Below are 19,306 nucleotides of genomic sequence, written 5' to 3'. Positions count from 1 at the left end.
TAAAAAAGGGAGTAAAACGATCCGTTTTAAAAACATTTAATACCATTGATTTTACAATTCTAAATTTTATGGCTTCTAACCTCATTTAATTACAATTTATTTATGAAAAAATTAAATTAGATAGTTCCTAACTTTATTGTTGTACTAAATTAGGAGGCCATGTATAGAAATTTGTTGTGTTTATCTAACAATTTATGCATAAATTATTGAGTTAATTAGATCTAAGTCCAAAACTCACGGCCCATATTAGATGCAGTCCGGATGAATTTTTTTATTAATCGCGGTCCTATGACTCAGCTGCCACATTGGATTTATTTCATTTTTTATCTTGCTGACTCAACACCTAAATTTTTCATTCCTAACATACCCTTATTTAATATATTTTGCACAATAAATAGCAAAAGCCAATATATTAATGGGAATCCTAAATTATTGCAATCTTGTTAATGTAAAATTAGCAAATTTAATGTAAAATTAGCAAATTTAATGTGTTTACTTTAATTTATATCAATAGTTTCTTGATTGAATTCACAAGATGAATCTATATATATTAAGATATTATTCTTCCTTGATCTTGCCTATCACACATTGTCTTCTTCTTCTTCCTCCTCCTTTTTTCTACCGAATCATCGTTTTTTCCCTCTTCTTGTTCCATGCATATCCTATTTCCAACACATACTTCTCATTTCTCTGTTTATTTCTAGCTTTTTCTTTCACATTAGTATTTTTTGTGTGTGGCTTCTCCATTCTTAGATCATTTTTAGGTCCTACTAACATGACATCTTCAATTCGCAGCTACCTTTATTATAGATTTGGTAAGAAGTTTTTGCTTACCTTTAATATAGAATCAATTATGGTGTTATAGGTAAGATTTGTCCTAGAATTTGATTAGACATTTTTATTTCACATTTACATGCCTTATTTATAGGTAAGATTTCACAAGTTTAAAAAAAAATCAAGTTTCTCTATATCTCTATATCTAAGGTTCTCTCATTATCTCACATTTTCTCTTTCATACATTTTATCTTTTAATTAGGTATAAGTTCTATATATACATATTTGTACCTTTTGATTAGATTGAGAATATATTCTATGTTTTTTTTTCCTGCTTCGTATGTCTGGGTAGATTAAATCTCTACGAAACAGCTTTAAATACCTACTATATAGATACAAATGAAGCAATAATGTTTGAATTTTTGTTCTAATGTTTTTCATCTTATAATGTAGGTATATAAGTATTAGACCTACATCGTAGGTATATTGAGTTTATATGAATGCATTTAGTCTTTTTTGTCTGAAAATTATTTATTGATGAATTGTAAATTTAGGAATTTGAATTTAAAATTTAAAATTGAGCTAAAATTGTGATTTAATTAGTGAATTTGAAATTATTTACCTTATTTGGTTCTAAGGGCAAAATGGATTATTAAAAAAAGCAAATGGACCGCAATTAACAAGAAAATATGCGCAGATTAGATCTAATTTTTATATAACAAAAATGACTTGAATCAAATTAACTCTAAATTATTCTATATAAGGAAAATATGACTATTTTTTTCTTTCTTTCTAATGCGTAGATGTCTGTTTTGGTCATTCAACCTACCTACAAAATCTAATTTGAAATATAAAATAATAGGAATGTGTATTAAGTGATTAGGGATGTGTATTTAAAATTTCTCTTGAGGTGAAGCTGGTTTGAAGATAAAAATGAAAGAGTTTAATTGAATGGGTTTGATAATCAGGAAGTTTTTTTTTTTTTTGGTTCTTATTGTTTGTGCCTTTATTGGTAATTTTAATAGAGTTGATAAAGTCAACTATCATTAAATAAAATTTGAAGGTTCAAATAGGAATATTAGAGGTATGAATAGAAAGCCTTCAATCGCTTCATATGTTAAACTGTTCACCAAAAAAGAAAAAAGAAAAAAAAGAAAAAATGTTAAACGGTGAGGCATTTGGCGCCAACAAAGCGACCGATTTGCTGACGTAAACGTCACGGTTAATCCCCTGCTCCAACAAAAACGCTGCGTTTCGTCATGAACAAATATCACAATAATCTAAAATAATGAGTCATCCACATTAATATTGCGTGTCGGATTCTCATTAATTCTCACACAAACTCCATGGACCCCACGTCCTCTTTTGACTAACTTCCCTTTCTTCCTCTCTTTCCCTTCCTACAAAACCCATCCTCTCCGCTCTCACGCTCTTCTTCTTCATCAGTTTCTTCTCACAGCGAAAGCGAACCAAACCAAAATGACGTCGTTTCTGGCTTTCCTCGCTGCTCTTTCCTTCTTACAGGCAAAAATATCTCATCAATTTTTCATAATTGTTCCTCTATTGGATTCTACTACAATTTTTTACTGTTCAAATCATCACTGAAGTCACTGATTTTTTTAAATTATGCTGCAGCTGCTCTTCTTTGGACCTTCGTTGAGTGCAGAGAAGACTGTCTCGCCTGGTCTTCTCACTTCTGACGTCACTTCTCGGTAAGCCTCGAGTTTGATCTGCATTTTTGTTTTTTAATTTGGCAATTTCGGAGCTATTGCTGTATAGGAATTCTGATAACTCTGTTCATACTCATATACCGCATCGTAGTCGGTCTGAGCTAGTAATAGTTAGTTTTGAGGAATAACTTAGTTTGTGGCCTTTCGGTTAGGAAAACACACTCGGAAGACTACTGTGCAATGTATGATATATGTGGAGAACGCAGTGACGGCAAAGTCTTGAATTGCCCTTATGGTTCCCCCTCTGTGAAGGTATGTTACTCGGGCTGCTTGCAGTTACTTACATGTTATATGCTATTCTTTTTTTATTTTTATTTTTTATTTTTTATTCTTATCGCTTTCAATGTTGCGTGTTGATGATGAGTGCTGTAACGTTACATGTGTTGTAGCCTGACGAGCTATTTTCTGCCAAAATCCAAAGTTTGTGTCCAACTATAAGTGGAAATGTTTGTTGCACTGAGCTTCAGTTTGAAACGTTGCGAGCACAGGTTCAACAAGTAAGGCTCTTTCTAGATTCCAGCTCATATTTATGCCCTATTTAGGTTAGTAAGGTCGCATCTACGGTTCTGCTTCACACTAATATGACTTTACTTATTGTGGTCAGCCTCATAGTTTGTCGTTTTTGGTAATTATTTGTGTCACGTTTTGAGCATGTTCAGGTGATTTATTTCATTGATTGGATCATTTGGGTGGAACTTAATTGTCAATTAGTTACATTATTTTATTTAGTGATAGTTTTTTAGGGAACTATTTGTGCTGTACTTCTCTTTGTTCAGTGTGCTCTTTCTAAGCTACTCTAACTGAAGCGAAAAGGGAATGTAATTTGTAATAGTTAAAACAATGTATTGGTTTTGCCTTGGTAATAAAATTCGCAAATGAATTTTGTACGTGTTGGTATTGTTTTCTATTGAACTTGCAACTGTATTTGACAAATCCTTCGTTAGAAGGATATTGACTTCATGCTGGTATCTAACTCTCTGTGTTGTTAAATGGTTTGAACTACTAACGGTCAATGGTTTGGTAGTATCTAGAAACATCACTGCCTGCCACTTCAAATATAGTGTATTGTGTTTGGTTTTCAAATTGCCATTGCACTTGAGAGTATCTTTCATTTTTAACAGTCATTAATCAGGTTGTTCATCTACATATTTCAGGCAGACATTAGTTTCCTAAATAATATTATTTCTTAAAAGAAACATAAATTTTATAAATGAGTGTTGAAAACAGTACAGAACAGTGGACAAGAATTGGCTGTTCCTAATACTGCACAGTTTATTTAGTTTTAATAAATGGACAGGAGTCTTCTAGTCTTGTTCAGCTTAAAAACAGGATCCGTGTTTTTTTTTTCCTTCCAAAATTTTATCTTTTTTGAATATTGGTGTTATTATTGTTTTAGAGATGCCATTTGTGTATGCCTAAGTTCCTAACCCATACTAGACAAAGTCTTGCTTCAGCTAAGCAGTGAATGCTATATTACATTAATTCTCAAATTCTGTATTATTAGACAATTCTAGAATTTCCTTTTGTTTATACCTCAACTTTATTGTATGTAATCTATTGCAGGCAATTCCATTTCTTGTAGGCTGTCCAGCATGCTTGAGGAATTTCCTAAATTTGTTTTGTGAGCTATCTTGCTCTCCAAAGCAGAGTCTGTTTATCAATGTGACTTCTATCTCCGAGGTCAGACTTGATGTTACTGCTGTTAAACTTGTTAACAAGGCAATGTATATAGCTTGTTTATGTTTATCTTATTCTTTTTGTTTATTCATTTCTTTTCCTGCCATTTTTCCTTGTTGGTAACATTTTATGCTCATTGGATCTAACCAATATTTTCCATATCAATATGTGATAATTACCTAGTGTAATTATAGCATTAGATGCCTTTATTGGTTTCATCGTTTTCAATTTCTACCATCTTCTATATGACAACAGTCAACTGAGCTAAAACATCTGCCAATTAGTTTTGGCTTGTAAATTTAATTTAATTTTCATGTTAATTGTTTAGTTTGTGCAACTTGAAGTGGAAACCTGGAGTATTGTTAAAAACAATTGGACTATACACCCCAAAACCAGTTGGCAATGGGTGGAGAGACTCAAGATCTCCTGATATCTCCAATGTTTTGCATGCTTTCGGTTTTGTGTTTACACAAAAAAATGCTTGTGGTATCAGTTGTATCCACAATTGAGTATCTGCCAACAAATCTGGGTCACTATTAATGTATTTACAAGGTCATGCCATTTTAAAGACCATTTTACTGCTTTTAGTACAATTTTTTAATCTAAGAACCTAGACATGAGAATTCTCCGTTCGTGTATCTTTTGATCTCATTATTATAAATCACGCTTGTTTGTATTTCCAGGTTAGTGGCAATATGACTGTGGATGGGATCGACTATTACATATCTGACACTTTTGGAAAAGGACTTTACAACTCGTGTAAGGATGTTAAATTTGGTACTATGAACACACGGGCCATAGAATTTATTGGTGCTGGTGCTAAAAATTTTAAAGGTAATTTAATTTTTATTGTTTCCAACAGGTGACATTAGAATCTTAACCCCTGTTTTTACTTGATTGTATATTTTTCTATGAGTTCTAATATTTTCATTTCCAACTGTGCAGAATGGTTTGATTTTCTTGGTGAGAAAGCAGCCCTTGGTTTCCCTGGTTCACCTTATGCCATTGACTTCAAGTTAACCGTTCCCGAGTCATCTAATATGGAGCTCATGAACATGTCAGTTTATTCATGTGCTGACACTTCACTAGGCTGCTCTTGTGGTGATTGCCCTTCATCTCCTGCGTGTTCTAATTCTGAACTTCCTCCACACAAGAAAGAGCAATGCTCCATAAAAATTCTATCTATTGAGGTTGGAATCAATGCAATCCATATACATATTTTGCTTGAATTTCTTGATTACTTTCTTGTCGGACATATATGGGCCGGTGGGAAAGTCCATGATCTTGGTAATTCAATGAAGTAGTGGGGTACATAGTATTTTTGTCGATAGATCTGTGTCTGGTAAATTGAAGTGACTTGAGTACCACTTGTTGATGTTTGCAGATCAAATGCATTGATGTTTCAGTAGCCATCATGTATATTCTTTTAGTTTTTGCATTCTTTGTTTGGGGCTTGTTTTATCGGAAAAGAGAAAGGAGGAGAGCTGGATCTACTAAGGAACCATTGTTGAGTGCCATTGATGATGATGATATCAACCCTGTTAACTTACAAAAGGATGAAAGTTTTGCCAGAAAGGTAATTTTGAATTCTTTTCATTCAATAACTGCTGATTTTTCTCCCTATTACATTTGGCAATCTTCCGTTGTTTCATTATTTTATATATCTTTTATGGTGCGTCCCTTTCTCTGTTTTGAGAAGTTACTTTTATTAGCAGAATGCAAAGAGTTCATAATAGTGTACAAGATATCTACATCTCAGGTACAATGCCTATATAACAACAGAACTAGACATGACCCACTGTTGTTGTTCGCCTTAGCCTTAAAACAATGCTTATTAGTTTTATATTTTGTTGCTCTCTGTTTCTTGTCATTTTTTAGTTCGTCCATTTGTTGCTGCAGTCAAGTGTGTGCTGGTCTTTCTAGTTTCGTTAAGCTGTTACCTTTGTTTAAGTAAATTATAAATTACCTTGTAATTATCAGGGGCATGAGGTGGATCTTCAAGTTACAGAAGAGGTCGAACTATCTTTTATTCAGGAATATATGTCAAGCTTTTTCAGGTCAGGAACTCTACTATTTCTTATAGCATATAGAGTTTATGCTGAATTATATCAATGCTATTCAGGAGATATGGAATCTGGGTTTCTAGAAATCCCACTCTTGTGCTCTTTTCCTCGGTGGGGATTGTTCTTATACTCTGTATAGGTCTAGTTCGTTTCCAGGTGGAGACACGGCCAGAGAAGGTATCTTGTTAATATCCTTGTCTTAAGACCAATATTTAAGAGAAACTAATTCTTTTCCCCAAAGAATATAAAAGCTTTATCTTCAGTGGCTTACTTTACTAGATATATGAGTGATACTTGTATAATTTATCTTATGGGCACTGGGAATAACATCATGTACAAGCCGTTTATCCATATCTTTTGCTTAATCATAAGAAATCAGATGAAATTTATCATACAATCTATAGGACTTAGATAATTTTAATTCTTATATATCTTTATGCTATATCTTTTATATAGTAGGGGAAATAATCTATACATAATTGCCTACCAATTGTTTTGGTTCCCAAAAGAAGTTTTTGGCTCCATCATTGTTGAGCTTAATTGTATCTTTTGTATTAATTATATAAGTTGCAACCCACTCTTCAATCTCCAATCTCCATTGTTTTTTTTTTTGTTAGTCTCTAAAACGGCTTTCCTTACAGTAAGTAATTCCAAAGTATACCTGTTACCCCAACAGAAATTTGAATATACAAACTGTACATATATGTGATGCTGCATATCCACACAGACAATGACCTGGCTGGATGATTCTGGATAATAATTGCTGAAGCACACATAAAACTAATAACTTTTCTTCTGTCTGTTGCTTGACTTTCATTGTGAGATGAAAGTGGACATAACGAAAACCTTGTTTGTGAATTGCAACTTTAGACCATTTCTCAACCTACTAAGTTTCAAACTGTAATTTGTGTTTGAAACTTCTACTGTTCTAATTCTCGCATACAGTTTTCGTTTTTTCAACACGATGGAAACTTTTGGGAATGTGGTTGTGCATGCGTTGTAAGTCATTAAATTGTTATATTATTTCAGAACAGTTTAACTTTCTGATAAAAGAATAATTAGGGCACTGTTGATCTTTCTGCTGTTAATTTGTTTTATAAAAGTTGTAATTAATATTTGGTCAAGTATTCTTGTTTTTTTGGACGAAGGTCAAGCATTTTTGTTGAAAACAGAATAATCATGGGAGGTATTGAGTATTGACATCTAAAATATTGCAGCTGTGGGTAGGTCCTGGCAGCAAGGCAGCGGAGGAGAAACAATTCTTTGACAGACATCTTGCTCCCTTCTACAGAATTGAGCAGGTCTTAGACTCACTGTTCTTTTCGTAATTATGTCATTTTATCCATTTGTCATTTACGGCTCCACAGTTTCTTTTGTTACCTAAAAGAAGGCATTTTACCAGACCCAAATGTGCTACAGTCTGGATAGTGCTGTTAGATAATATATGAACGAAAAGTTCAGTTCAAGTTGCTGCAACTGTCAAGTTCAAGTCCATCTAACTATCCATAGCCCGGCTATAATACGGCTAGCAAAGCTTAAGTCTTATGATCATCTACAATTATTTTTATTTTGAAATTTTGTACTCATTTTCTTCTTGTGGTTTACTTGCATGGTGTCTCTTGAAACCCTTGTTGTAGTTATGTAGAAAACTGATGTGCTAATTGGTCTCTGTCTGATTTAGCTCATTATAGCAACTGTCCCAGATTCAAAGCATGGCGAGTCACCCAGTATTGTCACAGATGACAATATTCAATTACTTTTTGACATACAAGACAAGGTATTGCAAATACTACGTGCTATTGTGCGGCTTTTGTTTTGTATCTTTTTTCTCACTTCAATGTAATATTTACAATTAGCTGAATTCTTACAGGTTGACGGGATTCGTGCTAATTATTCTGGCTCAGCGGTAGCTTTAACTGAAATTTGCTTGAAGCCTATTGGCCAAGATTGTGCCACTCAAAGCATTTTACAGGTTTTACTGACTAAAATTTTCTTTCTGCCTTCAGTTTCAAAATAATTATATTTTCAAAAGAAACATAATGATATTGATGAATATGACACACAGTACAGATTGTGGACACGAGGCCCACCTCAACTGTAGAGCCAGAAAGTAAAACACTAAATCTAATAGCAGACCATTAACATTATAGAAATTGAACTAATTATCAGAATATCAGATAAACGGGCTTAAACGACTTCCAATCTAATAGTATACCAGAAATCGACTATTATCAGGGAATGATGCCCAAAGAGATGCCAGAATTCTGTTTCCTCCAAAGCTCCTCCTGACCAATTCCGTTATAGTCTTTGAAGATCTTCTTGTTCCTTTGTATTCCAAATAAACCAAATTACCACCAAACAGCCCTACAGAGACGTAACCTTCTTTCCCCCGTCCTAACAAGTAACACCTTATACTTCTTGCTTAATAATGGGTAACAGGCTGCTGTGCTAACGCAACACAAGTGAACCTGTCTAAAAAATTCAGCCACAAACTTGCTACAGGAGGATTTAGTAACAGTTGATAGAAACATTCCTTCTCTTAGGTCTCCCAAGTGTCAATCCCTGCCGAAACCTTACCCTTAGGTGCAACTTTTGCTTTCCAGATATTCCACACTTTGTCTTTTTAAACATCATCTGACAAAATAGCGGGCCTACCGTTGAGAATGTCTGCAGTGGGAAAGACACAGGGATTGCATTCTTTATATTGGTGCTGCTATTGCGATCTTGGAGAAGTTCCTAATGATTAAGAGAATAAGCATTACTTACCCAGTACTTTACAGTTTTATTTAATTTAACTTTTCTCATTTTATGCAGTATTTTAAAATGGACCCTGAAAATTTTGACATCTATGGAGGAGTTGTACATGCCGAGTATTGCTTTCAGGTAACCCTGGCAACACCTACTTTCCTTTATTCGGATGATGTTTGTTTAAGGAGATCAATTGTTTTCATGTCTGTGACTTCTGCTCAATCAAATGTTATATAGATGTACCGTATTTTACTTTAAGCTGGGAAGCATATGTATAAGATATATTAATTGGCTAAGTGCATATGGTGGCTTAGGCATCAAATACTGAAAGAGATTTATGCATGAATTTTGGCTTTATAGGGAAGTGGTTATGTACTTATGCAGGTTTTTATTGTTAACTTCTTGAAGAATAACCATTTCCTTAGTTTCTTGCTCATATTGTCTTGTGGTTTTTGACATTTTACTTGATTGTTGTGTACTTAGTAACCTCGCCGTTGTTTTCACCTGCAGCATTATTCTTCTGCAGAAACATGTTTAAGTGCCTTTCAGGCTCCACTTGATCCAAGCACTGCCTTGGGAGGGTTTTCTGGAAACAATTATTCTGAGGTAATATAGTCATCCTTTAGTTTTGATAGAAAGATTTATTAATAAAAGAAACGATTACAAAGTCGGGAGAGGCAAGATCTCGCCTCATTTGCCCCTCTTGGGGCAAACCCAGATATCTTTAATTCTGTATATAGTCCATCCTTCTTTCAGATATCTGTCTATATGCTAATTCTATGGTGATCTTCAAATTTCAGGCTTCTGCATTCGTAGTCACCTACCCAGTTAATAATGCAGTTGATGATGTAGGAAATGAGAATGGGAAGGCACTGGCTTGGGAGAAGGCTTTTATTCAGTTAGCAAAGGTTTGAACACTGTGCAGTGCACATCCTCCATTGCATTGTTGCTGTTGCCTGTGGGCATTTCAGATTTTATGCAAATATATTGATTTTCTTAGACTTTTATGCTAATGATAATTGATATTGAGATCTGGAGCAAACATGTTTACAGGATGAACTGCTGCCAATGGTGCTGTCTCGGAATCTGACTCTCTCATTTTCGGCCGAAAGTTCAATTGAGGAAGAGTTAAAAAGAGAAAGTACTGCAGATGTTATAACCATAATAGTAATTCCCAGACTTTGATGTTTTTACGTTACTCAATCGATATGCAAGAGATAAATCATCATGATATCTTGACCTTACTGCAAACTTTACCATACTTGACCTTATATAGAAATAGTCATTTTAATTCTTCTTGTCCTATATCATATCAGGTAAGCTATCTGGTAATGTTTCTGTATATATCTCTGACATTGGGAGATGCACCTCAAATATCTTCTCTTTACCTCTCATCCAAGGTATGATCTTAACCTTCACTTGAGTAGTCTTCTATTCCTTATGAACATTTCCAGCATGTGTTTATATGGTAGTTTGTGCGAGTATGTCATCAGTAATTGTTTCTTGTAAACACTTCTCCACCCTTGTGTGTTGGCAAGGGTGTAGGCAACTAGTAGGAACTGAAAAGATAAATTGTGAAGGCCTGTATATGACCCAATTGGAGGTCTTTTGAGTAAAGATGGATCACTTATTTTGACAACAATTTCACTAGAAAATAAATTCAAAGAAGTATGACAGGAACATCAAGTATTGTCCGCCCTAGCTCATGTCCATGCAGCATGATATGCCATCTATATATCTTCAGTATTGACGAAGTTCTGTGGTCTGCTAATCATCATTTGGATCTAATTTGTAGGTCCTGCTTGGTTTGTCAGGAGTATTGCTTGTAATGCTTTCTGTTCTTGGATCTGTTGGATTTTTCAGTGCTGTGGGAGTTAAATCTACATTAATCATAATGGAAGTCATTCCTTTCCTTGTTTTGGCTGTAAGTTTCTTATCTACAAACTTTAAGTCACTAATATCCACTTATGGCACTTTTATTCTCTTGGAGACTATACTCCCGGTTATCTTTTGGTTGGTAACCCTGTCACCGCACCAATTTACATGCCCAAGGAGTTCTCTTTACATTGTTCTAATAAAAGAGTAACTAATTGAGTGATACTAAGGAAACTGTAAGTAACTCTACAGTACAATTCACTACTACACTACTGGAAACACATAAATTACTTTTTGATACTTGTTAATTAATATTATAGAATCTCTTATGTCCATAGCAATAGACACCATCATGCATTGGTGAACTTAGATAGAATGAGTCACCAGTGAAAGTGAAAAAAAAAAGGAGAATTGCAATACTCCTTGGCCTTGTACATTAGGGACTGCAATTTAGGTTTTCTACTTTCTTGGCTGCTCGAGAGAACTTCTTTGTTCATTTTTCTTTTAACTCATATGACTTTATTTTTTACCCCTTCTCAGAACTGTCCATTTTTGCTTAATGTCAACTCATATTTTCCTCTTTTTTTCATTCATTGTACCTAACAGTTCCGTTCACCTCCAAACCCTCCTTTCCTTACTCATGTTCAATCACAACTTTTTCTTTCAACAGGGGATGCATGTTTTGTTCATATTCCAGAAACTTTTGCTCATTCTTTGTGAAATTTTTCCCTCCTTGGTGGCTAGTCCACTATTATTCTTTGTATGATAAGACATTTTAATTGGTTCTTGGTTTGGTCCCTTTCATCAGGTTGGTGTAGATAACATGTGTATATTGGTACATGCTGTGAAACGGCAATCACCGGAGTTACCTTTAGAAAGACGAATAAGTAATGCACTGGTTGAAGTTGGCCCATCCATAACACTGGCTAGTTTGTCTGAGGTTTTGGCCTTTGCGGTGGGAAGCTTCATTCCTATGCCAGCATGCCGAGTCTTCTCCATGTTTGCAGGTGACTACTATTTGCTCTTGTATATCCTAAAAAGTGTTATTTGGACTTTTGTTAGTACATTCATCTCAGTTTACCTTTCTTTTGTAGCTCTTGCTGTTTTGCTGGACTTCTTTCTGCAAGTTACTGCATTTGTTGCATTGATATACTTTGACTTTTTGAGAGCTGAGGATGGCAGGGTTGATTGTTTTCCATGCATAAAAGTCTCGTCATCCTTTGTGGAATCCACTGAAGGTATATTTGTGTGCTATGATAGTGTTTTGAGGTTGCTTTGCCTTTGGTATACTTTTGATCTAATTTTTCTACTCTTTCATGTCACACACACACACACACACACACACACATCTCCTTTGTCACATTAGTGTTAGTTCTAACCAAGTCATCATCATCATATAACGTGTAGGAATCTATCATGGAAGAACTGGATTGTTGGCTCGCTATATGAAGGTAACATTTTCTTTAATTTATTTTTTTCTTTATTTCTGGGTCTTTTTACAGGATATTATTAGTCATCTTCATCTGAAATTTATGGATTACATGGGTTAGTGGTCTTTATTAAGTGAAATCATTATTATGTCCTATTTGGAGATGCGACAGTTGGGTTTTATTTTTGTTACAGAAATAAACTAGTCATTCTATGTCTTCTCCTTTTGTTTATTGATCATGGCTTTGCTGTAGGAAGTGCATGCACGTATTCTTGATTCATGGGTGGTTAAGATGGTTATCGTTGCTATCTTTGTTGGTTTTACCTGGGCAAGCATTGTAAGTTGCTTATGATTAATGATGCACATTTGTTAATTTAATTATTTTTATTTATCTCGAGTTCCTAACATAGTGTTTTACATGGTTTTGGTCCTTATAGGCATTATGTTCTAGGATTGAAACAGGTTTGGAGCAGCAGATTGTCCTTCCCCGGGACTCTTACCTCCAGGTCACCTATAGTTTTGTCGAATCTTCTTACCTCACATTCTAACTTCTTGGCGTATTGAATCATTTAGTTCTTCTGTGTGTCAGGGGTATTTCAATAGTATCTCAGAGTATCTCAGGGTTGGACCACCATTATACTTTGTTGTAAAGGATTACAACTACAGGTATTGGTTCAGTCTCTTTTCTATTTTGATTTCAGATTATCAGTTCTATATTAGGTTACAGGATTTTTTTTTCATGCAACGCATGGGAGAAGATATCAGGAAATTGGATAATTCCGTTAAAACTAGAATTGGTGGGTGTTTAATAATGTGCCACAGATGAATTATGAATCTCTCTCTCTCTCTCTCTGTGACATTAAACAGGACAATAATCATTGAAACTGTATCAATTTTGTCACATTATATAGTTCTGGTGCTACTCTTGATTACACGCATGCTGCTTGGGGTTTTAGCTTTGCTTGGTCAGTGTTAATATGATGATGGCATTGATGGCGATGCCTCACATATAGTAATGATGGGCATTTATTTAATATTTGCCAATTGATAGAGATTGAGAAAAATTCAATATGGTTCTTGCTATTGCTCGTCTTTCTATGACTGCTGTATATGAAGAAGTGTCTTTAGTATAATTCCATGCCAAAACATTTGCTTTGCTATAATTAGACCAGTTAGAATTTCTTTCAAACAATTATTAACAATCAAGTGTTATTTGGTTATCTCAGCTCAGAATCAAGACATACAAACCAGTTATGCTCCATTAGCCAATGTGAATCGAACTCTCTTTTGAATGAGGTACTACAATGGTGGAGGGGTTTTTGATTCTAAATTTGATGTAAAGTATGACTTTCTACAGTTCAGTACGTCCAAAACACATCTGTATTGGTATTAATAACAGTTGCATCGTTCAAAACCTCTTTAAATGCAAACTGAGCTGGAATATGGAAGTGTCCTGTTTTAGAAGAATATAGTTGTTTTGTGGCTGCATCTCTCTCCCAAGGTCTTCATTCTGAACAGTTTCACTTAGTTTCCTACGTTTCTTTCTTTCTTTGTTTTTTTCTTTTATTTTTTTTATGTTTGTTTAGCTTATATTCGTATGTCCTGCCAATTTCTCTCTTTTAGTTGGTACCTTGAAGTGTCAGGTTGGGAAGGTTTTTCTCTGTGCCGGTTTTTGTATTTTTGGTTTTCATATCTTTGTGTGTAATGGTGCAGATATCAAGAGCTTCTTTAACACCAGAATCAAGCTACATTGCTAAGCCAGCTGCCTCTTGGCTTGATGATTTTCTTGTATGGATATCCCCCGAGGCTTTTGGTTGCTGTCGGAAGTTTTTAAATGCTTCTTATTGTCCACCTGATGACCAGGTTGGTGGTTTGTTACATTTCTTATCTGAGAAGTGATTTAAGATTCTGCTCTTTTATCCCTGGGACTTAACTGCTCCATTGTACTATGAGAGCTTTAAACTTTTTTCTTCTATTATATGTATATAGTAGTTTCTCTGCACCCATGGATATATATATCCATTTTTTTTTTTTTTAAAGTTTATCATGAATGGCATTTTAATTGGTAACTCCACTGTGTATGCTGAACTGTGGTTAATACTGCTTTATAATATGATCTCTGATATTCGTTTGCTGAAGCCATTGACCAGCACATGGTAAATTTAACTTTGGTATTTCTTTGATTTGATTATTGTTTACTAAACTGTGATATACTGATGAAATATTTCTTCTCTTCAGCCACCTTGCTGTTCACCTGATGATGGACCTTGTGGCCTTGGTGGAGTGTGCAAAGATTGTACAACTGTAATGCCCATCTTATCTATATAGCTGAGGTTAACTGTAGCACAGCACCAGGGTTAAGAACTAACATTTAAATTGGTTCCAGTGCTTTCGCCACTCAGATTTGATTGATGATCGTCCATCTACAGCACAATTTAGAGAGAAGCTTCCTTGGTTCCTTAATGCACTGCCATCCGCTGATTGCGCAAAAGGAGGCCATGGTGCTTACACTAATAGTGTGGATCTCAATGGTGTGTAGGATCATCTCTATATATAAAATATGTTGATACATATGATAGTGTGCTAGAGGGAGAATTTAAAGGCCCATTTGATGTGATATAAATATATGTTAATAGATACGATAGTGTGTTTGAGAAAAAGAATTTATTGTCCATTTGATGTGATGAAAAGTGCTCGAGGCCGAAATCTCTTGATTTAGTAGTAAAAAAAATGTTGTATTCTGTTTTCAGGTTATGGAAATGGCATTATAAGAGCGTCCGAGTTTCGCACCTATCACACGCCACTTAACAAACAAGTATGGTGTTTTTTGTCTTTAGTTAACTGATAATAAAATTATGGTGATATGATACGGCATAACTACTACTGAACACCCTCATTTGATCTTCAGGGTGATTATGTAAATTCAATGAGAGCAGCACGGGAGTTCAGCTCAAAAATGTCTGATTCCTTAAAGGTATTAAGTTCCACCAAGCAGCATGGTTTCATGAATAAGCTTTGGAAATCTCACTTGCACATTTCTTGAATGCAATTCTTTACTTTCTAGTTGTATTAGTACTTTGAGGCTTAGGGGCTGTCTTTCTAATGCTTGTAAGTACAACACATTGGTGAACTGCAGGCATATTAAATGTACAGAACATAACTACTCATAATGGATTTTTAAATTTAAGCCGCTTCTGTATGCAAAACTAAGATGTTATCAGTCTCTAAAGAATTCTCGTTGTCTCAAAACCAATCATCTATAAATCATGCTGAAGGTTGTTCATGTTTGTGTATATGATTTCATATCCACCAAGTACACAGCTTTGCAAGTAGAAAATGACATTACATGTTTATAGACTTGCTGGTTCCATCAGTTGGTTACATAAGTTTTATTGTTCATACTTCTTATAAGAGAGACTATCGAAGTATCAATCTTTTCTTTATTTTGTTCTGAGTCTTCCGACTCCAGTTTTACCCCTCCTCCTTTCAGAAGTATTGTGTTGACCTCATTGAATTATATATGTATCCTAGTTTTCCCAAGTTCTTTGAACTTGAAAATAGTGGAGATGAGATATGTGACAGGTATTGTCCCGACAAACTTCTCTTAGACTACCTTTCATAGCCAGTTTCACCATTCATCTTTGGCAGCAATAGGTCCTCGGGTTGATGTGTATTCATAACGTATGCTCACACTGGTTGTTTGATGCAGATGGATATCTTTCCATACTCGGTGTTCTACATCTTCTTTGAGCAATATCTGGATATATGGAGAATAGCTTTGATCAACATTGCTATAGCTCTTGGTGGGTATTTTTGGAATGTCAGATAGAGATATACAAATCTCTTTGGTCTTTGTTTGTTTGCTCTTTTGTAGCTTTACTTAGCTGTCTGGTTGTGGTATTGTTCTCACGTGGAGCATACTTTGTCCACTGTGCAAGGCACTTGATACAATATGGAACAGAGATTGGTTTCTAATCAATGATTCAGTAGATATTTACATTATAGATATATAGGGCAATGCTATTATCATTGAGCACTCTTCATTTAGCTTCTTGCACTCGAAATTAAATCTGTGACCTTAATCTAGGTTATTTCTTTTCTTTGAAGTTTAGGGACTCTACAGCTTCACTTTATAACATTTACCTAATATCTCATATATATGACCAGGTGCAATCTTCCTTGTCTGTCTGCTTATCACTTCCAGGTTTGTTTCCTTCTTGAGCACATCCTTACAACTGCCTGCTCGAGTATTGTATCTACTGAAAGCAGTGCTTTTCCTCCCCTGGCACTCACAATTTTTACGTTTTATTTTCCATCTGGTTTTAATTACAGCTTATGGAGTTCAGCAATTCTCATGCTTGTCTTGGCAATGATTGTTGTGGACCTAATGGTATAACTTCCTCTTTTGTAACTATGAATTTTTATTTAGGTGCCATCAGATTTACTTCTCTTTCAGTCATCTTCCAAATTTGTCTAATTCTTTCCTTCTATAAAAGACATGACGAGCTTAATTGAACTTTCAGGGAGTGATGGCCATTTTGGATATCCAACTAAATGCGGTTTCTGTAGTAAATCTCATAATGTCGATCGGAATTGCTGTCGAGTTCTGTGTTCATATAACACATGCTTACTTGGTGAGTTCAACACTCATCATGCCATCACGGTATCACACTTACTTAAGTTGGTTGTACTTGGATGGTGTATCATACGTCTCTCTCCCCTATAAATTTTCCTCGTGTCAATAGCCCTTCACTTAGTTATATAATTTGCTACTAAATTACCAATGCACCCTTGCACAGGTGAACCATGGGGACAGAAACCAACGAGCAAAGAAAGCTTTAACTAAAGTTGGACCTTCTGTGTTCAGGTAAACTGTATGCCTCTTGTTTACCTTTTTGGTGGTACTTGGTAGAATTCCATGGCTGAGCTGAAATATTCTTGCAAGCAAAAAATTGCATTAGATGAATAAGAAATATAACAGACGAACAAGTGCCTCGTATTATGTGCAAGTAGTTATTTAGCTTAGAAATAGACAATGACTTTATGACAAGTAGTACCTGTGCAGATATACATGTATTTAATATGAACAATCAGTCTTGATATATTTATCTGACTGGGGAAAAGAATCAAGGACATTGTTTTTAAATTAGGTGGAAAAAGTTATGGGATGTGAAAATGCCTGCTTCAAATCTAGACAACTAATTTTGCAAAGGCTTAAGCTATGTTTGAGAAATTTGTTTTCTAATGTCTACTTATAAAGTTACAAGTGACTTTTTTCTAAATGTTCTTCTGTTCAACAAACAACGCTAGCATTGCCTTGTCAATTTTCATTGTTTAACTTGTTTTGGCAGTGGAATCACACTTACAAAGCTAGTTGGAGTGATTGTCCTTCGCTTCTCAAGATCAGAAATTTTTGTGGTGTGTATCTTTCTCTCTCAGCTTCAATTACTTTTAGCGATCCTCAATTGCTGTGAAGTAGCTTTCTGATTTTGCAGGTTTATTATTTCCAAATGTACCTGGCGTTGGTTGTTATTGGTTTCTTGCATGGACTTGTATTTTTACCGGTAAGTTTAGGAACTTCTGCCTTCACAGTTATTTCTCTGGCACTGATATGAGATTGCGTTGCTTACTACATTGCACCACTGGGAACACTTTTACTGTTTTAACACCAATAGAAAGAATTGGACTTGAACAATATGGAAGTCCCTATCTCATGGTGTCCGTATTTTGCCTCAAGTCGGAATCAACATGCAATCCCTGGTAAAGCTGATTAAAAACTGAGCTCGCCTTTTATGGTTTGCAGGTGGTGTTGAGCATGTTTGGTCCACTGAAGAGGCTTACAAATTTTGAGATTCAAGAAGTAGAATCTTCATCAAGCTCAAGTTGATAGTTGTGGAAGTGCAGCTTCCTTAGTTCAGGTCAAGGTTCTGCTCTTGTGCTTGCAATATGAGGATATATGTTCTAAATTTAACCGTCCTGGGTGGGAATGCTATGAACGTGACCATCAAAGGAAAACAGTGTTAGTTATATTGTATATGATTATACATTGTATCACTGCACACATTTTGGTAAAGAAATCATACGTCTATCATCATCCTCAATCTGTGATGTTCATCCAACATCTATTAGGTTTTGACGGTAATTTATGTTTAAATGAGAGATGCTAAAAAACCAAAATGACTTTTTAACTTGTTAAAATTTAACTAAAAAATGGCTAGCGAAGGCAACAACCTCAACAACGGAGAAGGAGATGAAAATAACATGCAGGGAGGATAATGAGCAGAATGAGAACTTTCTAGGATCGGTTGGACATATCTTACGTAAATTTGTCAATCCGAGGACAAGAAGTTTTAGAGCATACAAGATTGATCTAGACAATGATGACTTTCGTAGGGTACAAGATCTAGGAGACCAAATATTATTTTTGGCAGAGGATAATTCTTCGTTGTTCCTTTCAGATAGCGATTTCAAAGAGTTACGAGGGAAATGCATCTATTTTGCAACAACAAGGGAGTCAAAAACTCTTCATACATTACGTGAGATCATGAAATACATTTAATGAATTGCATCTAGTTGCTTTGGTTACAATGAATGAATTTCTGGGTTGTTAACACCCTTTTCTGGCATGGGTTCATATAATTTTCTAAAGTAGATCAATTAGTCTACCAGTATCTGAAGTAAAAAAATAATCAAAACTAAAAGATTGGATTCTCATTGAAAACATTAACTAACCAATTAATAACAGCAAGATATGAAAACTACTGAATCCATAAAATTGGAGACTTGCTTCTTTTTTCCGATTAAAATTGGAGACTTGCTTTGGAATGTCTCATTTCTTCGCAACTGGAAATTGCAGGGCTTGAATTGTTGTTCTTCATCAACAGGGTCTTGAATGTGAGAAAGGTTTGAAGAAAAGAGAGAGATGCTAATCACCGAATAGCTCATTTCTTCAGAACTGAAAAAATTGCAGGGATTGAATTGCTATTTTTGATCAATAGGGCCTTGAATGT

General features: G+C 35.0%; 1 protein-coding gene across 1 annotated transcript; it reads left to right on the top strand.

The window, feature by feature from the left end:
* The first annotated feature begins 2,183 nt into the window (after positions 1-2,183).
* LOC112171959 (NPC intracellular cholesterol transporter 1) lies at positions 2,184-18,397 on the top strand. Its single transcript, XM_024309087.2, has 39 exons — positions 2,184-2,298; positions 2,410-2,486; positions 2,657-2,756; positions 2,894-3,001; positions 4,068-4,184; positions 4,865-5,015; positions 5,127-5,371; positions 5,566-5,757; positions 6,162-6,238; positions 6,304-6,421; positions 7,462-7,545; positions 7,926-8,021; positions 8,115-8,216; positions 9,059-9,127; positions 9,503-9,598; positions 9,793-9,900; positions 10,046-10,159; positions 10,309-10,392; positions 10,788-10,916; positions 11,676-11,874; positions 11,962-12,105; positions 12,275-12,318; positions 12,550-12,633; positions 12,734-12,802; positions 12,886-12,962; positions 13,523-13,592; positions 14,010-14,159; positions 14,535-14,600; positions 14,683-14,827; positions 15,047-15,111; positions 15,205-15,270; positions 16,006-16,099; positions 16,464-16,500; positions 16,629-16,686; positions 16,820-16,930; positions 17,096-17,163; positions 17,648-17,714; positions 17,792-17,860; positions 18,100-18,397. Exons 1-39 carry the CDS (start codon positions 2,254-2,256, stop codon positions 18,181-18,183), a joined length of 3,879 nt encoding a protein of 1,292 aa, XP_024164855.1. The 5' UTR covers positions 2,184-2,253; the 3' UTR covers positions 18,184-18,397.
* The last annotated feature ends 909 nt before the right edge of the window (positions 18,398-19,306 follow it).

The sequence above is a fragment of the Rosa chinensis genome, chromosome 6 (assembly GCF_002994745.2).
Source record: "Rosa chinensis cultivar Old Blush chromosome 6, RchiOBHm-V2, whole genome shotgun sequence".
Taxonomy (NCBI): domain Eukaryota; kingdom Viridiplantae; phylum Streptophyta; class Magnoliopsida; order Rosales; family Rosaceae; genus Rosa; species Rosa chinensis.
The sequence above is the reverse complement of the archived record's forward strand: the minus strand, read 5'-3'. Positions and strand labels throughout refer to the sequence as shown.

Excerpts from the sequence above, each read along its gene's own strand:
- LOC112171959 (XM_024309087.2), top strand. The coding sequence starts at position 2,254 with ATGACGTCGTTTCTGGCTTTCCTCGCTGCTCTTTCCTTCTTACAG. Across the intron at positions 2,757-2,893 it reads ATGGTTCCCCCTCTGTGAAG|CCTGACGAGCTATTTTCTGC; the intron begins GTATGTTACTCG and ends CATGTGTTGTAG. Across the intron at positions 16,687-16,819 it reads TGATTGTTGTGGACCTAATG|GGAGTGATGGCCATTTTGGA; the intron begins GTATAACTTCCT and ends TTGAACTTTCAG.